Below are 27,598 nucleotides of genomic sequence, written 5' to 3'. Positions count from 1 at the left end.
ATTGCATCAACCTCGTTAGCGCATCCTTGACGCTGGACTTCACATCACAAGCCCTCATCTATGGGATCCTGAACAATAACATAGGACCTCACATTTCAGCTCCGCTGCAACTTGGCTGTGTGACACATCCTCGCCGGGAAACCTCGTAACGCTCCACAACCAGAACAATAGTACTTTTGTTCAGGGGGCCTAACTGGGTCCCTGTAGTTTGCTCACACTTCATCATGTTCTGCCTGAACTTGTGACTTTGTCCCGGTCTAACGTGACCAGATTTGGCAGGTTGTGCTTTTTTGTGCAATTTTCACTGAAATCTTTGAAACCTGCACATCTCCTTTTGCACATCTCCTTTTCTATTGATTGGATGTTTGTCATTTTGCTCTTGTTTTATTTATTAAAAATTACTCTATTTTTCTAAACTGGTGTGGAATCCTTTTATGGAGTGTTTTCGCTATGGTACTATTTGAAGTGTTGAACAAATACTTTACAAATTCCCTCTAAGTTAAGCCTGACTGCCTTGTGCCAAGAGACCAGGGGAAGAGCACAGGTTTATTTAGGGTTTGCTTGGGACTCCACCCTAACAAGGAACGTGATTTCTGCGTGAGTAGGGTTTTACTCACCTCAACTTATAACACAATGTCTTACACCTGCCTAGTGTAGTAGACCCCTCCCTAATCATTGTGATAATGCTGTTCATTATCAATAGTTGGTGTCGCTGAGTTTGAAATTGACCAATTCTTGTTATATTTCCTGCGTTTCTTTCAGTTATTCGAGCCAAATTTCTTGGTGCTACCTTCACTGATATGGTTGATGAACATTATGGCAACTACAGATTGATTCAATATGAAATTGAGACACTTGAGGTAAGGGCAATAGTGTGTCTTTGTGAAATGTGAGACTGGGGTGACTCATTTGACTTGTCAATAGGAGTGCACCAATACATTGTAGGATAGCAGGCTAGAATTCAGTTCACTGATCAGAACATGCTTCCATTCCTCCGGGGCTAAGAGCATTGCACCAGCGGTTAGGTATCGGGTTGTGGCAGAAAACATTTAACAAAATTGCATTGCACATGGAAAGTACACTACACTGAAACACAGTTATTTGATTTACTTACTGTAGTTTGGTCACAGGGAGCAAGGAGATAGCATATCATCACAATGTCAATGATTACTGTGTTGGCTTTGCTTTTTTATGATTTTGATGGTCATATGGTTATTAAAACACCTACCATTTAAGAGGCTATTGAGTTTGTAGGAAAATATTTGGGTAAATTAAAAATATTGAAGTTAATCCAATAAGGAGGTTTGAATAAATTATATCTCAGAGCTCTACAGTAAATAATGATGCTGAATATGAGGGTGATAAGAAACCTGACAAGGTAGTTGAAGGATATTGTTGTGTTATATCGCCTAATGACCCAGAATTTTTGTTTCCGTCTATTATAGAAGACCTGATTAGAAAAGTAAAAGACTCATGCGCCCAAGGACCTGATGGATTATCTGCAAAAATATTAAAAACAAATAGATCTGGGCCTAAATCCATAGTTTTTTGCTCCCTATGCCTTTCTATTTTAGACCCAGCCATATGCAAATCAGTCTTGACCCTATTCCCCATGGGAACAGTGCAGCCCGAACTGCCAGGCCAGGTCCAGGTCCTCCCTGGACTGGAAACAAGCATCCTGGGACCGGGTAATTGATTACAGTTAATAATTCACTGTTCTATATTAGGATTTTAACTTATAAACTACGAGTAACAAAAGGATGTTTCTTAGAAAAGCAGTAGCCCAATGATCTACTTACATTATATGCACCTGTAGCAGGAATATTAACCATCTGTGCTATTTTAGGACAGGAAGAACATTATTCACTTGAGTTATCTTGCTTTCTGGAAATTGCTGGAGGCAAGGAACGCTGCAACCGATGCTTGTAAAACCCAAAACAAATCGCAAACTCAGCGCCCCCTGAAAGCAGCACCCAGTGCGGCAGCACTGGTTGCACCACCCTGTTGGCACCCCTCCTGTTTCCTTGTATATTGCTGATGCGCCAACATTTCTGAGTTAAGTTTATTCCTTCCCTCCTAAACTAGGAGAACCATCAATCTCCCATCTTTTTTATGCTGACTACATGGTTTTAATGGATCTTACCCCAGGGGGTCTTCAAAGGCAGCTAAATTAATTCTCTAAATACTGCACTGCGAATGACCTGTTAATTAGTCTAAAACTATAGGCCTGATTATGATCTTGGTGGATGGGATACTCCATCACAAACATGACGGATATCCCGTCCGTCATATTACAAGTTTCATAGGATAATTTGGGGAATGGGATATTCTTCACATTTGTGACGGAGTAACCCTGTCTGCCAAGATCGTAATCAGGCCCTATGTCCTCCCCCCTAATAAAATGACAAATATGCTAAGGTAGTGACTTTACGGTTAACAACCGGAGCCAGTGGCGGAGGTAGGTAGTTAGGAGTTATTTTTAAAAGTAATCTAAATTTTGATAGCCACATCGACAATGTGATGTATGTGGGGGTAACTAGATAAAATATTGAAAAAAAAATATATAGAATGGACATAATATTGAAGTAAAAATTTAGAATGTCAAAATATAGAAATCAAAATATCAAAGTATATATTATAGGCATTAAAATGTATCGAATTTTTAATAATATCGATTTTTTTAAAGTGTTTTGTATGTTAGCATATGTGTGAAAAGTGTATATTATTTTTGTAATGTATGTTTAATTTATTTTAAGTAAAGAATTTTATGGTATTTAATTTTTGCCTAATTTAATTCTGTAGCGGGTTGTGGGTTTATAGGGTAATAGGGTGGGAAGTAATTTAATTATATTTAATTAAATATTCATTTTTAGAAATGATTAATTATTTTTAATTTAATTTAGCTTTTTAGTTCTGTAGCGGGAAGTGGGTTTATAGGGGAATAGGGTGGGAAGTAATTTAACTGTAATTAATTGAAAAATTTTTGTTTATTTTTTGGTATACATTTTGAATTTATTGTTAATAAAGTGTTAATTGGTAATTCATTTGTATTAATTGATTAATTGATAATTATGTTAATTGTATTAATTTATTTTCCATAGTGGGTTGTGGGTTTATAGGGAATAGGGTGGGAAGTAATTTAATTGTAATTAAGTAAATATTTTTTATTTATTTATTGGTGTTGATTTTTAATTTATTGTTAATACATTTTTAATTCGTAATTCATTTTTATTAATTGATAATTAATTTGTATTAATGGATTAATTGATAATTGTATTAATACATTTTTATGTAGTGGATTTTGGGTTTATAGGGGAATAGGGTGGGAAGTAATTAATTGTAATTAATTACATATTAAAAATACTTTTTGTGTATTGATAATTAACTTACAGCTAGTTAATTATTAATTGGTATTTATTTGTATCATTAATTCGTTTTAGTTATTGAAAATTAATTAGTTGTTAATTATTTATGAATAGGTAATTAATTTTTAATAACTAATATTTATTTGTATTTCTAATTGATTATTTATTGCATAACAATAAATTGGTAATTCATTGTAATTAATTTTTTATTGGTATTGATATTTAATTTATTTTTATTAGTATATTAAATCATTACTTTCCCTACTGTCAAACTCACTGGAGTGGGAATAGTAATTTTTACCCCTACGCTATCCGATGCTTTCCCTACTATTGCACTCTCTGGAGTGGGAATAGTACATTTTACCCTCCCACTATCCAACACTTTCCCTACTGTTGCACTCACTGGAGTGGGAATAGTATTTTTTACTCCTACACTATCCAACGCTTTCTCCACTGTTGCACTCTCTGGAGTGGGAATAGTAATTTTTACCCCTACGGTATCCAACGCTTTTCCTACTGTTGCACTCTCTGGAGTGGGAATAGTAATTTTTACCCCTGTCTATCCAAAGCGTTCCCTACTGTTGCAGTATCTGGAGTGGGAATAGTAATGCTTACCCCTACGCTATCCAATGCTTTCTCTATTGTTGCACTCTCTGGAGTTGTAATAGTAATTTTTACCCTCTTGCTATCCAACGCTTTCCCTACTGTTGCACTCACTGGAGGGGGAATAGGAATTTTTACCCCTACGTATCCAACGCTTTCCCTACTGTTGCATCTCTGGAATGGGAATAGTATTTTTTACCCCTTCGCTATCCAACGCTCTCCCTACTGTTGCACTCTCTGGAGTGGGAATAGTAATTTTACCCCTACGCTATCCAACGCTTTCCCTACTGTTGTACTCACTGGATTGGTAATAGTAAATTTTACCCTCCCGCTATCCTAGGGTAAATATATTGTAAATTTTATATTAATACTACGTTAATATATATATATATATATATATATATATATATATATGTATGAAAAAATAAAATGGTATGTTTTTTTAACTTACATTAATTATTTATTAATTTTAAGGTTATTAAAGTATTTTTAAGTATGTTTTAGTTCATTAGATTTAATATTTCATTAATTTTAAATTACTTTTAAGACATTTAATACAATTTGATATTTTGACTAACTATATTTTTTACAACTATATTTTTGATTCAATTTTTTTGTACTTACCTGTTTGCAGATAGGAATTCAATATTTTTGCATTCTACATTTTGTCCACTATATTTTGGTAGGTCGATATTTTGGCATTCTGTATTCTGTCAGTGATCCGTATGTGGGAAAAGCAACAGCAGTGCTAAAATGTATGGAGCTTATTTACAAGTCCCTTTTCGCCGGTGCGTGACTTTTTATATGGGAAAAAGTGACGTACCGGCAGCACAGGGAGCTTGTAAATAAGCCCCTATAGATCTTGAACAACGTCACAATTCAGCGGAGGTTTTAAAAATGAAATATAACTAGAAAACTGTTATTCTGCTGTTATATAGGAGCAAAGTATTGATGGGATCAGGGGTGGGGGCACCCCCAAGCTCCAGTGGGCCCCCTCAGCATAGCACTCTGACCGGAGAGCTCCTGATTAAGCTCAGAGGGGGCCCCTCCATGCACCTTGCAGGGAGCACCCTCAACTTTCATTAAGCTAGTGGATTAGATAGCCATAAAGCTATTGAATGGATATCCAGAAGGGCTAACTTGTCCTGCAAAGGGGGACAACAACCGTAGCCCTAAGTCTGGAACTGGGTCTGATTATTATAATCTTTAAATATTATCAGAAACTATTAAATTCAGGGCACAGCCAGCCTTTGCTGGTAAGTGCGGGCTCTCTGAAGTTTGTTATTAATCAATATTAAATAATTTCTTCAAATGGAAAATACAGCCTTCTGGTGAGAGAACCTGAGTTCTGTAAAGGAAAGGATTGATGTAATGGTGCCGACTGAAACAGGCGGTCCATCCCTAATAATTAGAAAGAGCTGCTGAAATGGTTGATGAAGGAGTCAGCTTTTCAAAAGATCTTGTGTACTGCGGACTAGAGAGTGGCAAGAACATTTTTGAGATCTGAAAGTCAAGGGAGAACTGCAACCCTATTCAGAAAAAGTAAAAAACAGAAATGTAAGGCATAGCTAGACCTTTTGCTGTCCATGGCAGTTGCTGCGTTTGCTGCCCCTCAATGGCCGTAGGTAAGAGTGGGGGATTGGAGTTGGGGAGACGACGACAAGGGTAACACCAACCCAACATCCATGGAACGCCTCCTCAAGGCAAAGTAAGTCAATGCAGCACTGCCTTGCCTTACTCCATATCTATGAGGCCATGCAAAGCCACACAGGATGGCTTTGGGTCACCTCATAGATATGATTGAGAGGTCTGGAGCATCTCATCTCACCGGAGCATCAAAAAAAGTGAACCTCAGGCCTCCTGTAAATAACACCTGTGTTTAAAACTATGTGACTTTTTAAAAATGGTTATAGCAAGTAAGGTGCAGTAATCTTCATATCATTTTGTTGTAAATCTGTTGAGGAACCCACACACTTTTTGAGTACTTCTCTTGCTATCCCATGAAATTTAAAAAGTAGATACTTTACAATGGAGCAATTCATAAGCACTTTAGACACTGGAGGAAGGTTTTTATCTGATTCAGCTGTGAAACAATATTTATTAGACATTTGGCCAGCAGCCTCAATACTAAAGAGAAAAACATTTGTAGCTGGATTACAATTTATACATTAGAATTTTTCTAATGCATTATGGGTGAAATGTGAGTTTTTCTTTGGATATGGTGCCAGCCTCAGTACTCAAGGCTTCATCAAAGAGTCATGCCTACTTAAAAAGGAAGCTACTAGGACCAAAGAAAAGATGCAATATTAACCTGTTTATTTCTAATGGAGGATGTGGAATCTTTTAATGGTTATCTTCATTTTGATTTTTAAAAGCATATGTATTTGTGTATCTGGATAAGTTGGTTTAATTTTTGTTTTGCAAATTAGATAACATATTCAAATATGAATAAATAAATAAATAAAGTTTGTGAGGTGTGCCATAATATCTAATGGCAACTTTTGAAACATCAGGACTGTAGACTTCAATGGTAAGGTTGATGAACATAGATAAAAGACTGATCAATAGGTTATGTTTGTCTGAGTTCTGTTTGGCTATGTTTTAACCATTAAACTGCATTAGAGAAAACTCTATCACCATCTGCCTTTAATAGACTCTTCTTTCTGACTGAGGTAAAGGGGAGCAAAAGCATCAGAAGAAAGTTCACAATAATGCTGATAGATATGGGAAAGTAATGAAATGCTGAATCTTTTTCAACAACCTCTGCAGGTGTTCAAAGGTGGCTCTGAGATCCAGCACCTGAAATTTATCTACACCGCAACACTATACTACTGTGAATATTTTGTCAGTCCAGATGATTACAATAAGGACTACTTGATAACAGGTAAGACCTTTCTAATAATATTGTATGCACATTTGGGTAAGGTATGTAGCACCTAATGCTAGTAATAGATGGCGGTAGAACACATGGGACTGAATTTACAAAACAGACATACAAATCAGATTATAACACAAGATGAGTGCAGCAAATGGAGTGTCTTTCAAATCAGATTCCTCTTCCATCTTGGTATCTTGTAAACAATTGTGAAGGTCATCTCTCAACTCACTTCCTTTGGATTCCTAGATGTCTGCTGGAGGACACATGCAGTTCAGTGGCATGTTGTTTGGCTTTTATGGTTATGGATGGTGTTAATGTAGCTGTGATTTTCACTAGGGATAGTACCCTGAGCCACAAGAAAGTTTATAACTGGAAGATTTGACATGGTGTAGTCAGACAATGGAAAAGATCTACGGAAGAAAAGACTTTCCAAGATGGCCTATGAGTCCTACATTGATACCCTGCACCTGTGAAAAGGGCATCTTGTGATACTGGGCTCATCAATTGATTGCATCTATGAAGGAGCAGTGCCTTGTGTACATGCTGAGTTTTCTTAGGAAACCATGCCTCGTGAGTTATTAGTTACCATTTTATCTCCCCCCCCCCCTTCACCCCCTTTGACTCATTGCTGGTAGATTTTTAGTTAGTGCCTACTCTGTAAGGAGCTCCAGAGTTTTGTCAGCTTAGTCTAGGCCTATAAACTTGATCCTGCTAGGAACAGTCCAGCCTAAAATACCAAGCCACGTGCACCCTGAACCGGATCACAAGCAACCCAGGACCAGTTTTAGCCTGGTTATGGGCCCATCAGCCAGGTACAGCCTGGTTCCAGTGACACAATTTGCAGCATGTGCAGTGTGCTCATTGTGCCACTGGAACGAAGCTATAACTGGCTGAGCCACCCATAATAATGGCAATACCAGTCCTGTGTTGCTTGTGTTCCAGTTTAGGGAGGACCTGGCCTGGTAGTTTGGACTGGACTGTTCTGATTTGAGCAGGATCAAGGCTGATTTGCATATGGCTGGATCCAAACTGAGGTAGCATGGTCGGTGAAACACGATGGATTAGGGTGGACGCTAGGCAATTATCCATAGCTGAGATTAATTCAAGCATTCCATTCATCACTTTGTATTTTGATGCCTTAATTGTAACAGGCATGCCTAGACATGGGTCCCATGCTCAATGTGCCACTGGAATCAAGCTATATCTAGCTGATGAGCCCATAATAAGGGTGAAACAGGTCCTGGGTTGCTTGTGTTCTGGTTCAGGGAGGACCTGGCCTGGCAGTTCCGGATGGACTGTTCCTATTGGAGCTGGTAAAGGATGATTTGCATATGGTTGGGTCACAACTGAGGTGACAGGGTGGGTGAAATATGATGAATTAGGGTAGGGCTGCTGGTGGCTGAGAAGAATTCAAGTACCCAGACACTGAGAACATGGACGTAACAGAGACAGGGCTATATGGGTTGAAGGCCATTCGGTTTCAGCAATTAGGTGATTAAAAGATGTGATGTATGTTAACAAGTCCTTGCTACCTTGGCATAAATTTAACAACTCATTATCACTAGACTGAATAAAGTGATGCCTGGCGAACAACTTTCACATCTCTTCTTTAATTCGTGGGAAATTGTGTAGCAAGGGATCATTCCTTACAGCGAACAGGATGGACCAGGTAGCGGCTACCCCACCCAAGTAAGATAAAACAAAGGCCACATTAGTTGCATCAGTAGGAAAGACTCTGGTGTGACATAAAAAATGTAATTGACTTTGATTCATGAATATGTCATATTTACTATTGTCGACATAGAAGCGTTCCGGGGGAGTAAAGGGGACCGGAGTAGGTGTGGTAACACAGACGTTAAGGGGTTGAATTGTAGAAGTATCAGGAGGTAGTACCGAAGGTAAATTGGGGAGGTTGAACAACTACTTTAGGTTTTACTGTACCTTTCTCCCAAGGATTGTCACATGGTTTGTAACGTTGAAGATCAGTTTTTAATAGTGAATTTTCACTACTCAAGGAATCAAGCTACCTCTTCTTGTAGACCAGCGAGTATTCTAGTTAATTCTAGCGTTGTGAGAGAACCCTGATCTAAAGTGCTATCATCTGTGGAAGTGTCCATCCCCCAGGCAGACGTTATTGTTTGTAGCTTGACTTTCTGTTAGTCTGATCTCACCACTCACCTAAAATCCAGGAATTCGACAGGGGCGATGACTCTACCACAACCCTCTTGGAATATCTCTCAGAAACACTAGTTATTGCAACAGTGTTCCTGGCAAAAATTCCAAGGGGGGAGAGAAGATAATCTGTTTGATTTTGCTATCTGGGCCGGCCAGGATGGTGTATGCTGAATCGTCTACTTCTGTTTGCTGCAAACTAAGTATGAGCTGAAAATCCGTTCCGCTCGCGGATTTCGCGGATTTTCGGTAAATCCGCGATCTGCGAACTCCCACGAATTTACTGAAAATCCGCGAGATCCGCGAGCGGCGGATTTGGGGGGCAAAAGTTCAAGCCTGTTGAACTTTTAACTATTTTAGGATGGCGCCGGCAAGCTGCCAGCGCCATCCTAAAATAGTTACTAAGTTAGCTTCAACAGGAAGCACTAATAGACAAAATAAAGCAGGTGCTCGATCACCTGCTTTATTTTATCTATTAGTGCCCTGATGAAGCTAATTTAGTAACTATTTTAGTATGGCGCTGGCAGCTTGCCGGCGCCATCCTAAAATAGTTACAGCAGGATGATGTGTGTTTTGTCGAGGCTGGGTAGGTGTGCGTTCTCCCCATATCTATCGTCGAAAATTAGCTATGATGCTTGATGGAGGCCTTTGCATAATTGACTTTCACGAGCTCAATCCCTGTGCAGTTCCTGTGACCAGGAGCTTCTCTGATCCGTGCCTGTCCTTTTATACACACATGTGAACTCGCATATAAGCCCCGTCCGTTTGGCCCCTCCCCACACACTAGTGGTGTGTGCACCGTCTTCGCGCCCTTTACCCACCTTATGGACAGCTCACTTGAGGGACGCCGGCGCTCTTTGGTGTGATGGAAAAGTTAATCAGCCCCCCCAAAAATGTGTGTTTTGTCGAGGCTGGGTAGGTGTGCGCTCTCCCCATGTCAGGTTTGCCCCACAAGACTCACCTTTGCTTGTGGCGCGATTCCGCAGAGACGACAAGAGCTCCCGTCCCTGTACCCACCTAACCCTCGTGGACGACGAAACCCAGCAGGGATGAGATGGACGCAGGGATGGAAGCCAGGGTGTAGGGTTAAGAATGGCGTGGAGCTGGTGGGGCGTTCCGGTGTCACTGGAAACCAGAATGAGAAAAGATCAGAAAGTGAAGCAGACCCGAAAAGAACCACCCCACCTACACACACAGGACCAGGTACCCCGTGAGGACTTACCAAGGCTCCCGAAACGAAGGTTCCCCGATGAATGCAGCTTCTGTTGCGAATAGCGAGGAAGGCGCTCCAGCGCGTAATCGCCAAGTACAAACTAAAGAAAGCGCTCCTGCGCGTTCACCCAAGCTAAAACAAAAAGGAAAGCGCTCCTGCGCGGGTAACTGGAAATGGGAATTAACCACCCAGCTGGTGGTATTCCCTGTAAGGGGACAAGGTCTGCAGGCTGAGGTATTCCCTTATAGCGCTCCTGCGCGGTGGGAAGGAACAAAGTAAAAAACCCCCAAAACACAAGTCGGTTAAATGTACACCCTTAGGGCGCTCCTGCGCACCAAGGGTCATGAAAAATAAACAAGGGCTTTCCTGGAACTCCCAGGTAAGAAGTACACCCGCGCTCCTGGAAGGCGCTGTCAAAGACCATGAAGCGCTACAGCGCGGCTTTCTCCCAGAAGCAGAAGGAAACAAGGAGCAGGGCAGCGCGGCTCTCCTGGTATGCCGCGGACACAATGTTGCAAGGCAGCGCGGCTCTCCTGGTATGCCGCGGACACAATGTAGCAAGGCAGCGCGGCTCTCCTGGTATGCCGCGGACACAATGTAGCAAGGCAGCGCGGCTCTCCTAGAATGCCGGTCTCTGGTTCAGCCTGAATTCAGAATCCGAAGCGCTCAGCCGGCGGGAAAAGCGCGGTTTATGCGTTTTCCCCCGGAAGCGCTTCTGTGCCTCGCTTCCCAGGGGCTAGACCGGGTACTCGACTTCCGCCGGAAGTGAGTATCCTGGTCTCCCGTGTGTGTCAGTGGGATGGCCGGCCGCGGCAACGCCGCGAGCCGCGACAGTACCCACCCCCAGAACAGAACCCCTCCAAGGCCCCCCCCCGAAGTCAGAAAAGAGAGACTGGGCGAGGACACAGGGGATGACTTAGGTGAAAAGCACGGACCAGAACAGGAGCATGGCGTACATGGGACAGGGGCTCCCAGGATCGTTCATCGGGACCGTACCCCTTCCAGTCCACAAGGTAGAACAGCTTGCCCCTGGTACGACGGGACCCCAAGATAGCCCTGACTTCATATTCCTCCTGGCCCTCCACCACCACCGGAGAAGGGGGCGACGGAAGAAAACCGCCAGACTGAACAGCCCGCAACAGGGAGACGTGGAAGACCGGATGGATCTTCATGTGTGCAGGCAGGGACAGCTTCATGGCCACCAGGTTGATTACCTTCTCCACCGGAAAGGGACCCACATAACGTGGCAGCAGTTTTTTGGGCCCAGGCACATTCAGGTGCCGAATAGACAGCCATACGCTATCGCCTTCGCGATACGCGGGTTCCCGTTGTCGATGGGCGTCTGCCCGCTCCTTGTAGGTGTCCTTTGCTTTGGCCAACTCGAACCGTGCCTTTTGCCACAGGTCGCGCAGTGTTCCATGGTAAGAACGCACGGTGGGTAGGGGGCTGTCCTGAGGCTCTTCCCATGCCGAGGTGCGAGGATGGCGGCCATGGAGGCAGAAGAAGGGGGACATGCCGATGGCCGAATGCTTGCTGTTGTTGTACGCATACTCTGCCATCCAGAGCACTTCGGACCATTCTTTCTCGACTGTCAGAAGCAGACAACGGAGGTACTGTTCCATGGTGTGGTTTGTTCTTTCAGCCTGTCCGTCGGTCTGGGGGTGGTACGCCGAGGAGAGACGTACGTCCATCTCGAGTATCCTGCATGCCTCCTTCCAAAAACGGGAAACAAACTGCGATCCCCTGTCCGTTATGACCACGGAAGGAATGCCATGGAGACGAACCACCTCTTGGACGAATATCAAGGCCAGCTCGGCCGCCGTGGGAAGTTTCGTCAAAGGAACGAAATGTGCCATCTTGGTGAGGTGGTCCACGATCGTGAGAACCGTGGTGTGTCCAGATTTGGTGAGTGGGAGCTCAACCACGAAGTCCATGGAGATGGTATGCCAGGGAGAAGGAGGCACGGGAATGGGCTGTAAACGACCAACCGATGGTTCGGTTCTGTTCTTGCCAAGCAGGCAAACTGCGCAGTTCGTTACGTGTGCCTTTGTATCCGTCACCATCGTTGGCCACCAGTACTGCCTCCGCACAAGGTCGAGCGTTTTGTGGTAACCGGGATGGCCGGAGAGTACATGATTATGACACAAGTATAGGGCCTTTGTTTGTTCGGTCATCCCGGTTAGATGAGTCTGGTTTCTTGTCCCTCCTTCTTCGTTTCCTTCCAAGACAACGGGATCGGACCGTGCCGTGTCTGGTTCTGCCTGGCCACTGGAACGAACAGGAGCGATGATGCCCTGGAAATGCTTCTCCGGTAAGATCAGACCAGGCTCCTGGTCCTCGGCGTTTTCTTCCGTTTCAGCCAGCCGCGATAGTGCATCTGCTTTGGCGTTGTCTTTCCCGGGCCGGAATGTAATCAGAAAGTCGTACTCGTTGAAGAACAAGGTCCATCGGAGCTGTCGGGCTGTGAGGGCACGTGCTGATCGTAGAAACTGCAGGTTTCTGTGGTCTGTATAGATGGTCACTTTATGTTTTGAGTCCTTCAGGAAGTGTCGCCATTCCTCGAATGCGGTCTTGATGGCTAGCAGTTCCCGATCAGACACGGTGTAGTTGCGCTCGGCGGGTTGGAGTTTCTTAGAGTAAAAGGCCACGGGATGCAGTCGGCCCGTCTCGCAGTCCCGTTGTGATAGCACACCGCCTATGGCGTCCTTGGAAGCATCAGCCTCCACGATGAAAGGCTGCTCGGTATCGGGGTGCACCAGAACCGGGGCCGTTGTAAACCGTCTCTTTAGTTCCTGGAAGGCGTTATCGGCTTTTTGGTCCCAATCAAATCTTACTCCCTTGCGCAGCAAGCGCGTAATGGGAGCCACCATCTCAGAGAAGCCCGTGATAAAACGACGATAATAGTTGGAAAAGCCGAGGAACCGTTGGACGCCCTTCACCGACTCAGGTGTAGGCCAAGACAGGATGGCTTCCACTTTTTTGTTGTCCATTTGAATGCCTGCCGGTGTGATGATGTGCCCCAGGAACTCAACCGATGTGACGTGAAACAGGCTTTTTTCTAACTTCACGTACAGACGGTGTTTCTCCAGTTGCTGAAGAACAGAACGTACATGATGGACGTGCTCTTCGTTGGTTTGTGAATAAATCAGGATGTCGTCGATGTAGACGATACAAAAGACGTCGATGAAGTCCCTCAACACCTCATCAATAAAAAACTGGAATGCGGCGGGGGCGTTGCAGAGTCCGAACGGCATGACCTGATATTCGAAGAGGCCGAACTTCGTCCGGAAGGCGGTCTTCCATTCGTCGCCCTTCCGGACCCTGACAAGGTGGTAAGCCCCCCGAAGGTCCAGTTTGGTGTAAATGGTGGCGTTTTTGACCTGGTCCAAGAGGTTGGTTATCAACGGTAGCGGGTACCGGTTTTTAATCGTGATGGTATTCATCGCACGAAAGTCGATGCAGGTCCTCAAATCCCCTTCCTTCTTCGACACGAAGAAAAGAGGAGAGGAAACCGGAGATCTGGAGTGACGTATGAAGCCATTGTCCAGGTATTCGTCCAGATAGGAGCGGAGGTGGATGTTCTCTTTTTCTGTGAGCGAGTAGATCCTACTGCATGGCAGCGTGGAGCCGGGAATCAGGTCTATGCGGCAGTCAAAGGATCGATGGGGTGGCAAGGTGTTGGCTCCCTTCTTGTCGAATACACCCGCTAGGTCCTGGTATTCTTTTGGTATGGTTCCTTGGGAAACCATTCCCATCCCTACTACAGGTAACGAGTGTGCCTGTATGACCCGAGGACCTGTCAGGTCGATCTCCGCGTAACATGTGCTATTGCAGTACTCAGATTCAAGACGGACGGTTCTGGTCACCCAATCGATGCGGGGATTGTGCTTCACCAACCAAGGCAAACCCAGGATCACCTTGAACTGAGGGGCATCGATGACGTCGAAACATACGGACTCGGTGTGGTTGTTAGGGAAGATCATGGTCAAGGTCTCTGTTCGGTGTCGGATGGGGCCGGAAGTAAGGTCCGTTCCATCTACGGCCTTGACAGGTTCAGGTTGGGCCTTCGTCACCGTGTCGATACCCAATGCGCGGGAAAATGCTGTATCGATAAAGCAGCCTGTCGCCCCGGAATCCAACATGGCTGTCACCACCCAGGTTCTGCCCGCCAGATTCCGTAAGGACACGTCCATGCCGACGTGATGACTACCGTCGTATACCACAGGGATCGCAGATGTGCATGACGAAGAACCCAGAAGACGGACCCCTGTGTCTACTGGGTTTCCTCGTTTCCCGTCTGGTCTCCTTTGCTGATGGGCAACACGAACGGCCTTCTGCCTCGTGGTCTCGAGGGCTTAGCAGGGCATTCCCGTACAAAGTGGCCGCTTTTGCCACAATACAGGCACTGGTTCTGCTTCCTCCTTTTTTCCCGTTCTTGACTGGTCAGTGGTCCTCTGACGCCTCCGATCTGCATGGGTTCGGACGCTTCTCCCTGGGGAGCAGGTGCTTCTTTGGCTTTCTCGACGCCCTTGTCACCAATGGGCACGAGACGGGTGTCGTTCCCTTTTCCCCTATCGGTCTTTCTTTCCTGTAGGCGGAAGTTCATTTTCACCACCATGTCAATGAAAGGGCCTATAGCTTCGGGCGGATCGGGATACTGCGAGATGAGGTCCTTTAGGTCATCCCGTAACCCCCGATAGAACACTGATACCTTCTTGTCCTCTGGCCAGTGGGCCTCGATGACCAGCCGGTTGAACATGGTGATGTAATGGAGCAAGTCCTGGTTGCCTTGCTTGAGGCCGAGCAACTCGTTGTCTGCAGCCTGCACGAAGGTATGGCGAGCGAACATACGCCGCATAGTTTCCTTAAACGTAGGCAGGTGGTTCAGCATGGGGTCGTCGTTCTCTACCAAGGAGATGGACCACTGAGCCGCATCCCCGCCCATGTAAGAAAGGATGTAGGCGACCTTGGAAGCATCGTCGGGAAAAGCCGCAATTCTAGCCATGAAATGTAGTTGGCATTGATGGATGAATATTCCGTACTTAGTACTATCCCCGTAAAACCGTTCGGGTGGTGCCAACTGCACCGGGTGGGGAGTGACGACCTGGATGGCTGTGTCTTGGCTCGCGGTGGTGGAAGGCCCCCCAAAGGTGAACGTAGGTTGTCTCAACAGGCCTTCTGATCTGGCTCTGGGGCTGGGTGTGGAACCCCAAGGATTAGTGACCCCGGCCGCCATTTGACCCTGTAGGGCCGTTATGTCCTGGCGGAGGGCGAGGTTCTCGGTTTGCATGGCAGCCAGCATGACTGCGATGTCTTGCAGGGTGACTTCCCCACTCATGTCGTCTGGGCGGAATGGTTTACGTGGGCTTCGGATTCTGTCAGGTTTGCCCCACAAGACTCACCTTTGCTTGTGGCGCGATTCCGCAGAGACGACAAGAGCTCCCGTCCCTGTACCCACCTAACCCTCGTGGACGACGAAACCCAGCAGGGATGAGATGGACGCAGGGATGGAAGCCAGGGTGTAGGGTTAAGAATGGCGTGGAGCTGGTGGGGCGTTCCGGTGTCACTGGAAACCAGAATGAGAAAAGATCAGAAAGTGAAGCAGACCCGAAAAGAACCACCCCACCTACACACACAGGACCAGGTACCCCGTGAGGACTTACCAAGGCTCCCGAAACGAAGGTTCCCCGATGAATGCAGCTTCTGTTGCGAATAGCGAGGAAGGCGCTCCAGCGCGTAATCGCCAAGTACAAACTAAAGAAAGCGCTCCTGCGCGTTCACCCAAGCTAAAACAAAAAGGAAAGCGCTCCTGCGCGGGTAACTGGAAATGGGAATTAACCACCCAGCTGGTGGTATTCCCTGTAAGGGGACAAGGTCTGCAGGCTGAGGTATTCCCTTATAGCGCTCCTGCGCGGTGGGAAGGAACAAAGTAAAAAACCCCCAAAACACAAGTCGGTTAAATGTACACCCTTAGGGCGCTCCTGCGCACCAAGGGTCATGAAAAATAAACAAGGGCTTTCCTGGAACTCCCAGGTAAGAAGTACACCCGCGCTCCTGGAAGGCGCTGTCAAAGACCATGAAGCGCTACAGCGCGGCTTTCTCCCAGAAGCAGAAGGAAACAAGGAGCAGGGCAGCGCGGCTCTCCTGGTATGCCGCGGACACAATGTTGCAAGGCAGCGCGGCTCTCCTGGTATGCCGCGGACACAATGTAGCAAGGCAGCGCGGCTCTCCTGGTATGCCGCGGACACAATGTAGCAAGGCAGCGCGGCTCTCCTAGAATGCCGGTCTCTGGTTCAGCCTGAATTCAGAATCCGAAGCGCTCAGCCGGCGGGAAAAGCGCGGTTTATGCGTTTTCCCCCGGAAGCGCTTCTGTGCCTCGCTTCCCAGGGGCTAGACCGGGTACTCGACTTCCGCCGGAAGTGAGTATCCTGGTCTCCCGTGTGTGTCAGTGGGATGGCCGGCCGCGGCAACGCCGCGAGCCGCGACACCCCATATCTATCGTCGAAAATTAGCTATGATGCTTGAAGGAGGCCTTTGCATAATTGACTTTCACGAGCTCAATCCCTGTGCAGTTCCTGTGACCACAAGCTTCTCTGATCCGTGCCTGTCCTTTTATACACACAAGAGGCATGTGAACTCGCATATAAGCCCCGTCCGTTTGTCCCCTCCTCACACACTAGTGGTGTGTGCACCGTCTTCGCGCCCTTTACCCACTTGATGGACATCTCACTCGAGGGACCCCGGCGCTCTTTGGTGTGATGGCAAAGTTAATCAGCCCCCCCAAAAATGTGTGTTTTGTCGAGGCTGGTAGGTGTGCGCTCTCCCCATATCTATCGTCGAAAATTAGCTATGATGCTTGATGGATGCCTTTGCATAATTGACTTTCATGAGCTCAATCCCTGTGCAGTTCCTGTGACCACGAGCTTCTCTGATCCGTGCCTGTCCTTTTATACACACAAGAGGCATGTGAACTCGCATATCAGCCCCGTCCATTTGGCCCTTCCCCACACACTAGTGATGTGTGCACCGTCTTCGCCCCCTTTACCCACTTGATGGACAGCTCACTCGAGGGACCCCGGCGCTCTTTGGTGTGATGGCAAAGTTAATCAGCCCCCCCAAAAATGAGAGTTTTGTTGAGGCTGGGCAGGTGTGCGTTCTCCCCATATCTATCGTCGAAAAATAGCTATGATGCTTGATGGAGGCCTTTGCGTATTGACTTTCACGAGCTCAATCCCTGTGCAGTTCCTGTGACCACGAGCTTCTCTGATCCGTGCCTGTCCTTTTATGCACACAAGAGGCATGTGAACTCGCATATAAGCCTCGCCCGTTTGGCCCTGCCCCTCACACTAGCGATGTGCACCATTTTCCCGCCCGGCCATTACCCACACAATCAGCAAAATCCGCGAATCCGCAAATTCACGGATTTTGCGGATTGCGAATTCACAAATTCGTAAAATTTGCGAATTGCGAATTCGCAAAATTCGCCCATGCTTACTGCAAACTGTTACTAAAGGAGAAATAATATATATCAATACCTTCTTATTTATCATAAAAGATTGCAATACAAAATCATAGACTTTTATCTATTCACCTGTTTGGTTTGATGCACGATTTTTCTATGCGCTGTATTGTTCAGGGATAAACTTCCTGTATCTTATGTCACTTCTTAATTATCAATGATTATTCAAAATGCTCCCAGCTAAAAACAAGGATGAATAAACCTTAAGAATTCAACAAGATGCACCAACTCTAGATCGAATATTCATTTTTGTGAAATAACATTTTTACCTGGCTTACTGTGAACAGCTCCGTTATGGTTGGTACTGGCTTTGGAGGAAGATTTTCAGACAATCACTTTTACATAACAACTGAATCATACTGGGTTTTAGCCCTTTTAAATTGTGCAGAATTAGGCAATCTTTCTTTTAGATGATACGATTATTTCAAACATCCCAAATATCTATTTAACTAAAACTATGGGGCCGATTCCAATCCCGGTACAAAAAGTCCGTACAATTCGTATCCAGACCCCTTTCTGTACGAATCGTACCCGTCCGTCGGAGTCGCGTAGTACGATCCGCATCCCGTGAATCCGTCCGAATGGCCGCGATCCGTACGTATTGCAAGGCTGAAACCGTGAACCGTACACACGCCGTACGACCCGAAGAGTACGATCCGGACCGGGGAACCAGGACGCGATTCGTACGGTCCGGTCAGGTAAGGGCAATTCCTAAGGAAAAGCGCACAATCACATACACCCCGTACGGCGCGTACCCCCATGAACGCAGGGGTGCGGCGCGTACCCCTGCGATCATGGGAGGTATGCGATGTACACCGCGATCGCAGGGTGTACACACCTAACACGGAGCGAACATGGGGTACGGTCCGCACACCCAGAGATCGCGGGGTACGGCACGTACCCCCCATGAACACAGGGGTACGGTGCGTACCCCTGCGATCATGGGGGGTACACGCCGTACCCAGGGGGGGGGTTCCGTACCTGTTTTGGGGCGAACCCTGCTTTTTCAGCTGTTTTCAGCTCTCGTAGGAAAAGGGTCGTACGGTGCATACCCGACACAAATCGTACTTGCCAGGTCGGAAAAAGCACCCGCGATCCATACAGATGTCGCATACAGTGTGTACCAAGGGAGAATCATGCGGAGAATCGAGTCATACGGTCTTTGTATGATTCGTACGTAGTCCTGCTCCTGGTACGAATCGTACTTCGTCGTACGTACGGGGGACGTTGCAAGGTATGATTCGTACGGGAAAAACGCTCCGTGCAGCTAATCGGAGCGTTTTTTCCAGGATCGGAATCGGCCCCTAAGTGTCCAGAGTCTCTTGCAAAAAATGATTCAAAACATAAGCGTGACTGCACGTCTTTGAACTGTCTTTGAGGCACACGTGTTAAATATCTTTACAAGGAAAGTATCTTGCAATCTACGGAATTATTCCGAGTTTGAGTGACTTAGCTGACTGCACCTTGTAGTCCCGTGCTGAAGCAGTACTTCTCTTTAAGCGATGAGTCCTGACGTCTTGCTACCAAGCAACAGTCCTCCCACGACACAGCTACTCCGCTCGCCACTCACCTTGGGTCGGATTAAAAAAAGTCAAGCACAGTTACCTGGGCTGGCTTCTACTTATAGTTTGGCTCAGGGCGTTGAGATTCACAGAGTACAATTTCAGCAAATAAAGTTTCCAATCCTCTTCTCCCATGGGTATTTGGCGAGATTTCACCCTAGTGCCGCAGCAATCGGCGATTATTTCCCATTACCTTTTTGAATTATTTTTTGAAGCTGCCTCTTTTAGCTGAGTCCATGCACCATCTTCCTTTATTTGCCTTAGGGAGCGATTTTTCCTCTGTCTTTTCCTCTTTAGCAGGTTTAATAAATTGCTTCGTTCATGCAAAAAATACAGGAACTGGGACCTCTCTAGTTTATTCAGTTTGTGAAAAAAATCTGCAGAGACAATTAGATAATCCAGAATTGATCTCCCAATAGGAGCCTTATTTATATAGTTTGCTGGAATATCTTTCCCCAACCTCCTGTTAGCAATTATAAGATCTAAGCTTATCAGACCTTCTAGAAGTAAAACTCCTCTTTTATCTGTCCTGCTATTGTTCGGGAATCGAGCTGTGGGAATATTTAGGACTTCATTTTCTTTCAATGTTAGAAAATACCCTCAGACTATGCGATGAGACTTTAGAGTTTAGATCTCCCACTAATATTGTGTACCTACAAAATTCAGATTCCAGGATAGAGGAAATAAAGGAGAAAAGATCTTTTAATAGGTGTGAAGAGGATGCGTCCGGAGGTAAGTATACATTTATTATCAACAATGAGTCCAACAGAACCTGTCCGATCTTATGATCCAACTTAACCGCCTGAATTAAGTTAGAGGCGTGAGAAAATTCTTTATAGGAACAGCTGAGGCTTGTACCTAACAAGATTGCAATACCTCCTTTAGCATGACCTCTATTTACATGGAGCGCCAGCCGGCTTAGCACGATATAATCTTCGGTGGACCAGTTCTAATTTATCCAAGTCTCTTGAAGACAAACTATACCGGGATTCTGCTCTTTCAAGAATATAAATTGTTTTTTATTTGTGCTAAGGCCGGCTGCGTTCCAAGATATCACATTAATATCCTTGCAGGGAAGAATTCCCACATCTTAGGCCTAAAGGTCTATTTGAATTAAGAGCACCTGCAACCCAGCACCATTTCCTATTTTCCTTCTCTGCAGGAGGCACATATTGAATATATTTTTTCGGTATGGAGCAAAACCCTCCTACCATTTTTACCAAGAAAGACCTGCAAAGTACTTTCTTTCTCCAGAAATGGTGTACCTCGTCCTGCAGGATTCTACATCAATATTAAGCAGCTTGATTTGGGACACTTTTTTAGAGATAGCACCACCTCGGGAATTAAAACACCAATGCCACAACAGTGTAATTTATCGCTGTGTGCCAAAATCAGGTGGGGGATTGCTTTTGATGAAAATTTAACTCTTGCACCCCTGAGATTATTATATTTTTGTACCTCCACGAGAGCTAAATCATTACTTTCAATCATCCGCAGACCCGCGATTTCAGCAAAACAACCTAACAAAAAAGACCTGTTCATATATAATTCATAATCAAAAATAAACGAGAAATCCAAGCTGTAAGGGGCAGGCTGGAAGTTATTATCAAAGCAGGGATGGTATTATTGGAGCTGTAAATTACATTGGTACCTAGAGCGGAAGCAAACAAAGAGGCATTAGGTTTCAATGTACTCTGAACCATAGGAGAAACATTTGTATCTAATGATACTGCATCTTTGGTCGATTTATTAGGAAAACATAAGTTCAAAGAGGGAGAACAAGAACCCAAAGGATTGTATTCGTGTCCATCTTCCGTCTTCGGAACAATTCAATCCAGCTTTGGAGATCTAATATGGATAGATTTTGGATCAAAGCGTAACTGTTTTGACCTTTTTTTGTTTATCCTTTGACGTTTTTTCTCTTTTTTCGATTTTTTTGTCTTAGGTATCTTGCAACTTTTGTTCTTAAGAACTCTTTCCGTACTCGGAGAGCATCCAACTTTAAAATCTTCCTCTATAGGCTGCTTTGAAGAATTAATACCAGATTTTAGAAAGATAGGGAAGACCTTTTGAATTATATTTGTATTTGTATTTTCCATCATAGTTTGCATCCGGAGCGAAGATGCGGCAACTGTAGCTAAAGGTTAATAGTCGAAAAGCTGCAGTAAAGAAGAAAGTGACTTATCAAGAGTATCACAGTTTTCTTTCGTTTTGATATTGGTATTTCTACTAGAAAAAGGCTTGCCAGCCTGAGTGCCAAAGTCCCACCCTTTAACATGTGGAAAAAAGTCTGTTGAGGTCGAGTGAGACTTGTTAGAGTCTACCTTCAAACGAAGGGGAATGTAAGATCCTTTCTCTGGGTTAGGTAACTAGGGGGAATATGTATGTCAGGGCTAAGCCGGAGTCCAGAATAAAATCGGAGTTATCTACTGATTTCTCCCTTAGGGCTAAGATGGAAACTAACACTCTTTCTAGACAAAGCAGTGATTGCGACATCGGCCTTTGTGATTCTAGATTAGGAATTGAAGGAAGAAAATCCCGGGAGAGATCAGGAGTAATAGAACCCTGTGAGTCTAATAAGCTTGTACTTCTGAACAGCTGCAGTATCACAGAATGATCCTTAGAGGATGGTAGAGTGGAGGGAATAAAAACCCTGGATGATTCTTGTTTGTGAGCGTGGAACATTTTTAATGGCTGATCTAAATTTATATCAGGTAAAGTAAAATCTTCCATTATATATTCTCCCGCTTTTGATACTGATTGCGAAACTCCTTCCAGTTCAGAGACCCCATTCACAAACGGGTGGATAGTTAGGCTTGCCAGTAAAGAGTCAGCCACCCCAGATTCTGAATATTGAAGATCGGAAGGCTGTGATCCCCTGATTATAGTCGGTGAAGTGGAGGGTACTACTGGTGAAGGTACTACCTGGATGGGAATTCCAGGACTTGCATTGATCTCTACTTGACCAACATATTCTTTTTGAAGAAACTCAGACATCTCTACAGATTTAGAACTTATTTCTTTTTTTTAGGAAAAAAGGAAGGGATGATATTGAAACACTTCAGAGAGTTTATTTGCAGAGAGTTGTTCCTTAAAGCGTTAGCTCTAGATTTTGTGCAAGCTCTTATATACACTAATCTACCAGAGTGTCATTTTTTTGCAGTCATAACTTTGTTCAGGAATAACTACCAAGGCTCGATGCGCCTGAGAGCTGGTGCACCGTTTATGCAACACCGTGCACCAGGCACTGCTTAGGGCTACTTAACTAGCAACCCCCAACTGGGTGGCCAGAATGAACAAAGTCTAGAGAGCCTTTAGAGAATACTCAAAGTGTTTGCTTCTCAACAGCCCCTCTGCATTGTGGGCATTGTAGTTAAATTAACATCATTTAACTAAACCAATGCATTGGGTGTGAAATGTGTATTTAAAGTAAAAGTGAAAAGGGACTGACTGTTGAAAATGTTACCGTGATCAAGAACGTAACGTTCGAAATGCGTAGGTCATCGCAGCCTGAAAATAAATGCTGTTGAAAAGTTTCCCGAGTGGAGGGCCATCATTTCTTTGAACTTTGAGGCGATAGAAATACGAGATCCTGCCTTGGTCTCGTGGTTGGCACCAGCTCTAAGGTGCTCCCCCTGCGACAAGGCAAGTTGCGAATTCATATATATGTATATATATATATGTATATAAATAAAAGTAAGTTCACTGAGAAAGCTGCACTGCAAGCTTATCTGTCGATACGTAGGGAGCCTTTAGGCAGGTACAATTGTTTTAACAATATGTAATGCATGTCACATCTGTGAATACAACCTGGGTTCCAGGATGGACCTAGAAACATGTCTTTATAAAGACTTTTGGATGTGTGTCAACATACTGCTGATATTAAATCAGTCAAATATTTCCTTAAAACAAGATGGCTTTGTTTTATGGACAATTCACACATGTTTAATATTATTTAATTTGTTCTCACCAGTAACTATTTAACATTTGATGGTAAATATATGGTTTTTTAAATGCAGACCTGCAAGGTATGCAAATTGCACTCTAGTACCTCAGTATTAAAATGGGTTGGTGTTGGACTTGGCCCTTTTGGCAGATTCACCTCTAAACTTTTTGCCTTTAAATGTGACCTGATACTAGTAGTTTTTGGCTTCTGCACACTTTAGCACCGTGTCCCCATGTAAAGTGTGTGCGCACTCTGAGTGCGTGTGGTGAGATTTGCATGCCCTCCCATAGAAATGCATGGGGCATATGTGTGTCCATGGTAATTCCTGGTGTGAGAGGAGTGCAGGGGCGAGTTTGGTATGTGCGAACGCGTGAGCTGAAATGATGCGCAACGGTGTGCGCATTTTGTATGTGACTAGTGGAGAAGTGCCACTTTTAGAAGTTGGCATTTCTGTGTGCAGTGAATGTGACTTGACTGGCTGGCTTGTGAGTGACAGGAGCTGGCTGGTGTGCCTGGCTCGAGGATCCAGGATGGGTCTGCCCCGTGGTGAATAGGGAGATCTGCACGTAGATGGGAGTGAGGAGTTGCACCTGGGACCTGAATAGGCTTGTGCCTTCCCTCCCCAAAGATGGCTCCGCCCCTGTGGTGCTTCTGATGTCTCTAGCCTGTCCTGTGAATAGGGAGAGGGGCTGAGCAAAACAAAGTGCTCCAGAACCAGTTGTAACTGGTTCTCCCCTTGCTCTACAGCTTTAGACAAAGGAAATGTGGGTATAAGAAGGGGATGTGACACCATGTAAAAGGTTCTCTCTTGTTCCTGAATTAAGGGGGGCCTGCTGCTGCTGCTGGGTACCAGGAGGAACCGCCACCGGGGACTGCCTCCCTGCTGGAGGCTCCTGTGAGCTGGCCCTGGGCCCAGCCCTTTGCCCCCTGCCTGCTGAAAGACATTTCTCTGGACTTTGTGCTAAAATGCCGGAACTGTGACTTCAGGAGCCTGGGAGCGCTTGGGCTGTCATTTTTCCCCAAGCGCCTGGGAAGCGATGTGTCTTAATTTGCCCCTTATTGCGAGGAAGGGCCTCTGTGCATTGCCCTGGCAGCGCTGGGCTGCGATCGTCTTCGAGGGAATCCCCAGGATAGAGATTCCCCCAAAATTGCTTAACTGCGGGTGCCCACCCCGCTTATTTTTATTGTTGTTAAGCAGGTCCCTACCCTGCATTATCAGAGCCAACGCGGGTGCCCACCCCGCTTCAACATATATTTTTATTGAGGGAGTCTACCCCTCGCTTTTCCCAAAAAGTAATCCCCGCCGCGGCAATGAAGAGCCGCTGACATCGCTCCGGCGCCATGCTGGGATTGGCCCTGGCCGTCAGGGACTCCCGCAGCGTCACCGGCGTGCAGCGCGGAGATTCCCCACGCTCTGAGGCGGAAGCCAGAAGAGGCGCTAGATTTGCGGGGCTCCCATACGCTGTGGGGAGCCCCGGAAGCAGAGTGCAGCCACGGTGCCTGAGAGCCCCGGGTGAAGTGAGGAGAAGTCTGGGGCTTTGCGACACCTACCTCGAAGCCCCGGTCCCAGGAGAGGGAACGGGCGAAGCTTGCCGCTGCATCCAAGTGAAGAGCCCCGCAGCCCAGAAAGACTACAAGCGGAGGGGGTTCGAGGCACATTGCCAGTGCTGCCCCGCTGCACTTGAGGAAGAGGAGCACCCCTGAATCAGCTCAGTGAGTGAAGCAGGGCTGTAGGGAGCACAGTGTGGTCAGCTAATAGTGCCGGATCAAGGCACAGGGCTATTTTCACTTCTGAGCGGCCCCGTCTTGCAGCGGTCCGCTCCACCGCTTTGGCCATTATTTTCAGAGCCTAAATTGCTCCATCATGGGCATATTTACTTTAACGGGCCATAGCTGTTAAAAGGACCAGAGGGGCCTGTGTTCTTTCCCATGTTTGCCCCCATCATTTCTGGAGCCCGCGCGCGGCTCCAAAACCTTTGGCGATAATTCCTTACCCAGGCCCAGAGGGGCCCATACTTTATTAGGGGGCATATTTGTTTTCAGAGTCTAGATGGCTCCAACGTGTGGCTGATTGTTTACCCGAGCCCCAGGGCTCCAATGAAGGGGGCCCATTTGTTTAAAGGGCCTCTGAGAGCCCATACCTCCTGGTTTGAACTCAGTAGTGAAACACACTCCTTCTCCCCCATCTTCACCTTTACAGCTGCAGCTGCACAGCAACTATCGCCAGCTGCCACGTTTAGGCCTGTTCTTTTGTGCTGTTGCTTTTGGCTGCGTGCGCAGCCAGCCCTGACTGTTTTGGACACAGGGCCTTTGGGCCCTGTGGAAGGCCAGTTGGCCTGGGAACAGTCCTCATGTGTTGTGCCCTCGCTTGGGGTACACTGTTTATGCCTAGTGTGATTTATGCGCAATGTGCAATGCCTTTATTCCTGTTCTATACCTCTAAATGTGTTTTATGATTAAGAGGTTGTTTTACCTAGTATGGTTTATGATAGCGAGTTTATGTTCACCTGCGTGATCTATGCCTAGGTGATTAGTATCGCTTAGTGTGTAAAATGGTTTCACAATGATTGCCAGTGGAGCTCAAGATGGCATATTTTATGCATTCAAGATATGGAAGTCTATTGTAAGTCCAGGGTAAACCATATAGGGGCTTATTTAAGAGAGGCTTGCACCACTGGAGTGTCATTTTTTTTTAAACTTTTGCCTCTTAATTATATCTATGAGGCGACGCAGAGCCACCCTGCATGGCTTTGCATGGCCTCATAGATATGGATTAAGGCAAGACAGTCTAAGTCTATTGTAAGTCTAGGGTAAACCACATATGGGCTTATTTATGAGAGACTTGCACCAATGGAGTGTCATTTTTTTACTCTTGCCTCTTAATATTATCTATGAGGCAATGCAGAGCCACCCTGCATGGCTTTGCATGGCCTCTTAGATTATGGATTACGGGAAGACAGTGTAAGTCGCTGCATTGGAGGCATTCCATGGGTGTGGCAGTGGGTTTTTCCACGCAACACCCACAGATTTTGCCGCTGCTCTATATTTACTGAATCGCCTAAACCTTGGGCAGCATCAAATCTTATGCATCCCCACAGCAGACATAACAAGGAACATTATTTGTATTTCTCTTCTTTTTTCCTCATTCTGCAGCACAAATAGAAAGAGGACAGCACCTCTTGGTATTGATAGGTAACCCTTCCTGCACTAAAACAATCCTGCCTGCAACAAAGGCATCCTTGCACCATGGTGCAAGGGTGCCTACGTTCGCGCTAGGCAGCAAATTGTGTTGCTGTACAGGGGAAAGGAATGGACTGCACCATGTTTCATAAATACAGTGCATTCCTGCCCTTTGATATTGGTGTGGGGCAGTACAGCGAGAACACTTGTGGCACTGCCCTACTCCAGTTCCTCATAAATGAGGCTCATAATGTGGCTATGTCCCATGAAGCCAACATTGATCCATGAGAACTGAAGCAATGATAGATATTCTTGACTACTGCAGACTATATAAATGATTCACAACTTGACTCACTGTATATTAGTAAACAAAACGTCTGACATGGGTCATGCCCTGATTAATCAACTGTGGCTACTCCTGTGGTAAATGTAAGATAAATTAAGCTTGTGGGCAAAATAAAATAGAGTCAGGACGATGGGAAGAGAAGCTACAGGGAAAATCAGAAATGCATAAATGATGGAGTTCAAGATTTGACTAGCAGTTAGTTGTTCAAAAGTCACAAACATAATATATTGTGATGTAACAAGAGTTAATCAGTGCCTTTTCTTTATCACTTCACTGACAGGTGAAATACAGAATGGTCGTGTGGACGTGATCCACTGTAACTTCATTGTTCCCTGGAGTCAGTTGTCTGAGGCCGAGAAAGAGGGGATGGAAGGTGCCTACAGTTGTGACTTGACTGCAAAGTGAGTAAATTCAGAGCTCTGATGCCACTAATGAAATAAGAACACAGGAATTAAAACAATTAAGGCCATACTCCCTCCACTTAAACAAGCCTACCAATCACGTCCTCATATTTTAGGATAACTTCCTTTTTAGAATTTGGGTGAATGGCCTTGTGGTCAAATAGGGAAAGACACATTTTCATACTTTACTGCAGCCAATTGAAGAGCTCACAACAGCCAACAGCAGGGCTTCTGTAAGTACAAGACAATATGGTTAAGCGCCCTTCCACCCTAAATCTCAAGCGCCATAAATAAGGACTTGCAAAGCCAGGTAGTTTCCCTATAATTTCCAGTGGCCATCTTCCAACGGACATATAATAACATCCAGTCTTTACCTTTTCAAATACTCCTTGCAGCCACTGGTCAGTTTTCGT

The 27,598-nt window shown here is 45.5% G+C and overlaps 1 protein-coding gene across 1 annotated transcript in view; it reads left to right on the top strand.

The window, feature by feature from the left end:
* The window catches only part of LOC147684579 (metalloproteinase inhibitor 3-like), a 104,600-nt gene that overhangs the window by 67,723 nt on the left and 9,279 nt on the right, over window positions 1-27,598 (top strand). The window contains exons 3-5 of the mRNA XM_086940418.1: window positions 763-860; window positions 6,738-6,852; window positions 27,065-27,185. Of these exons, the coding sequence (XP_086796544.1) occupies window positions 763-860; window positions 6,738-6,852; window positions 27,065-27,185 (334 nt within the window). The remainder of the gene's footprint in view (window positions 1-762; window positions 861-6,737; window positions 6,853-27,064; window positions 27,186-27,598) is intronic.

This window comes from Lissotriton vulgaris, chromosome 10, assembly GCF_964263255.1.
Source record: "Lissotriton vulgaris chromosome 10, aLisVul1.2, whole genome shotgun sequence".
In the NCBI taxonomy this organism is placed as follows: domain Eukaryota; kingdom Metazoa; phylum Chordata; class Amphibia; order Caudata; family Salamandridae; genus Lissotriton; species Lissotriton vulgaris.
This window is presented reverse-complemented; position numbering and strand designations above follow the sequence as displayed.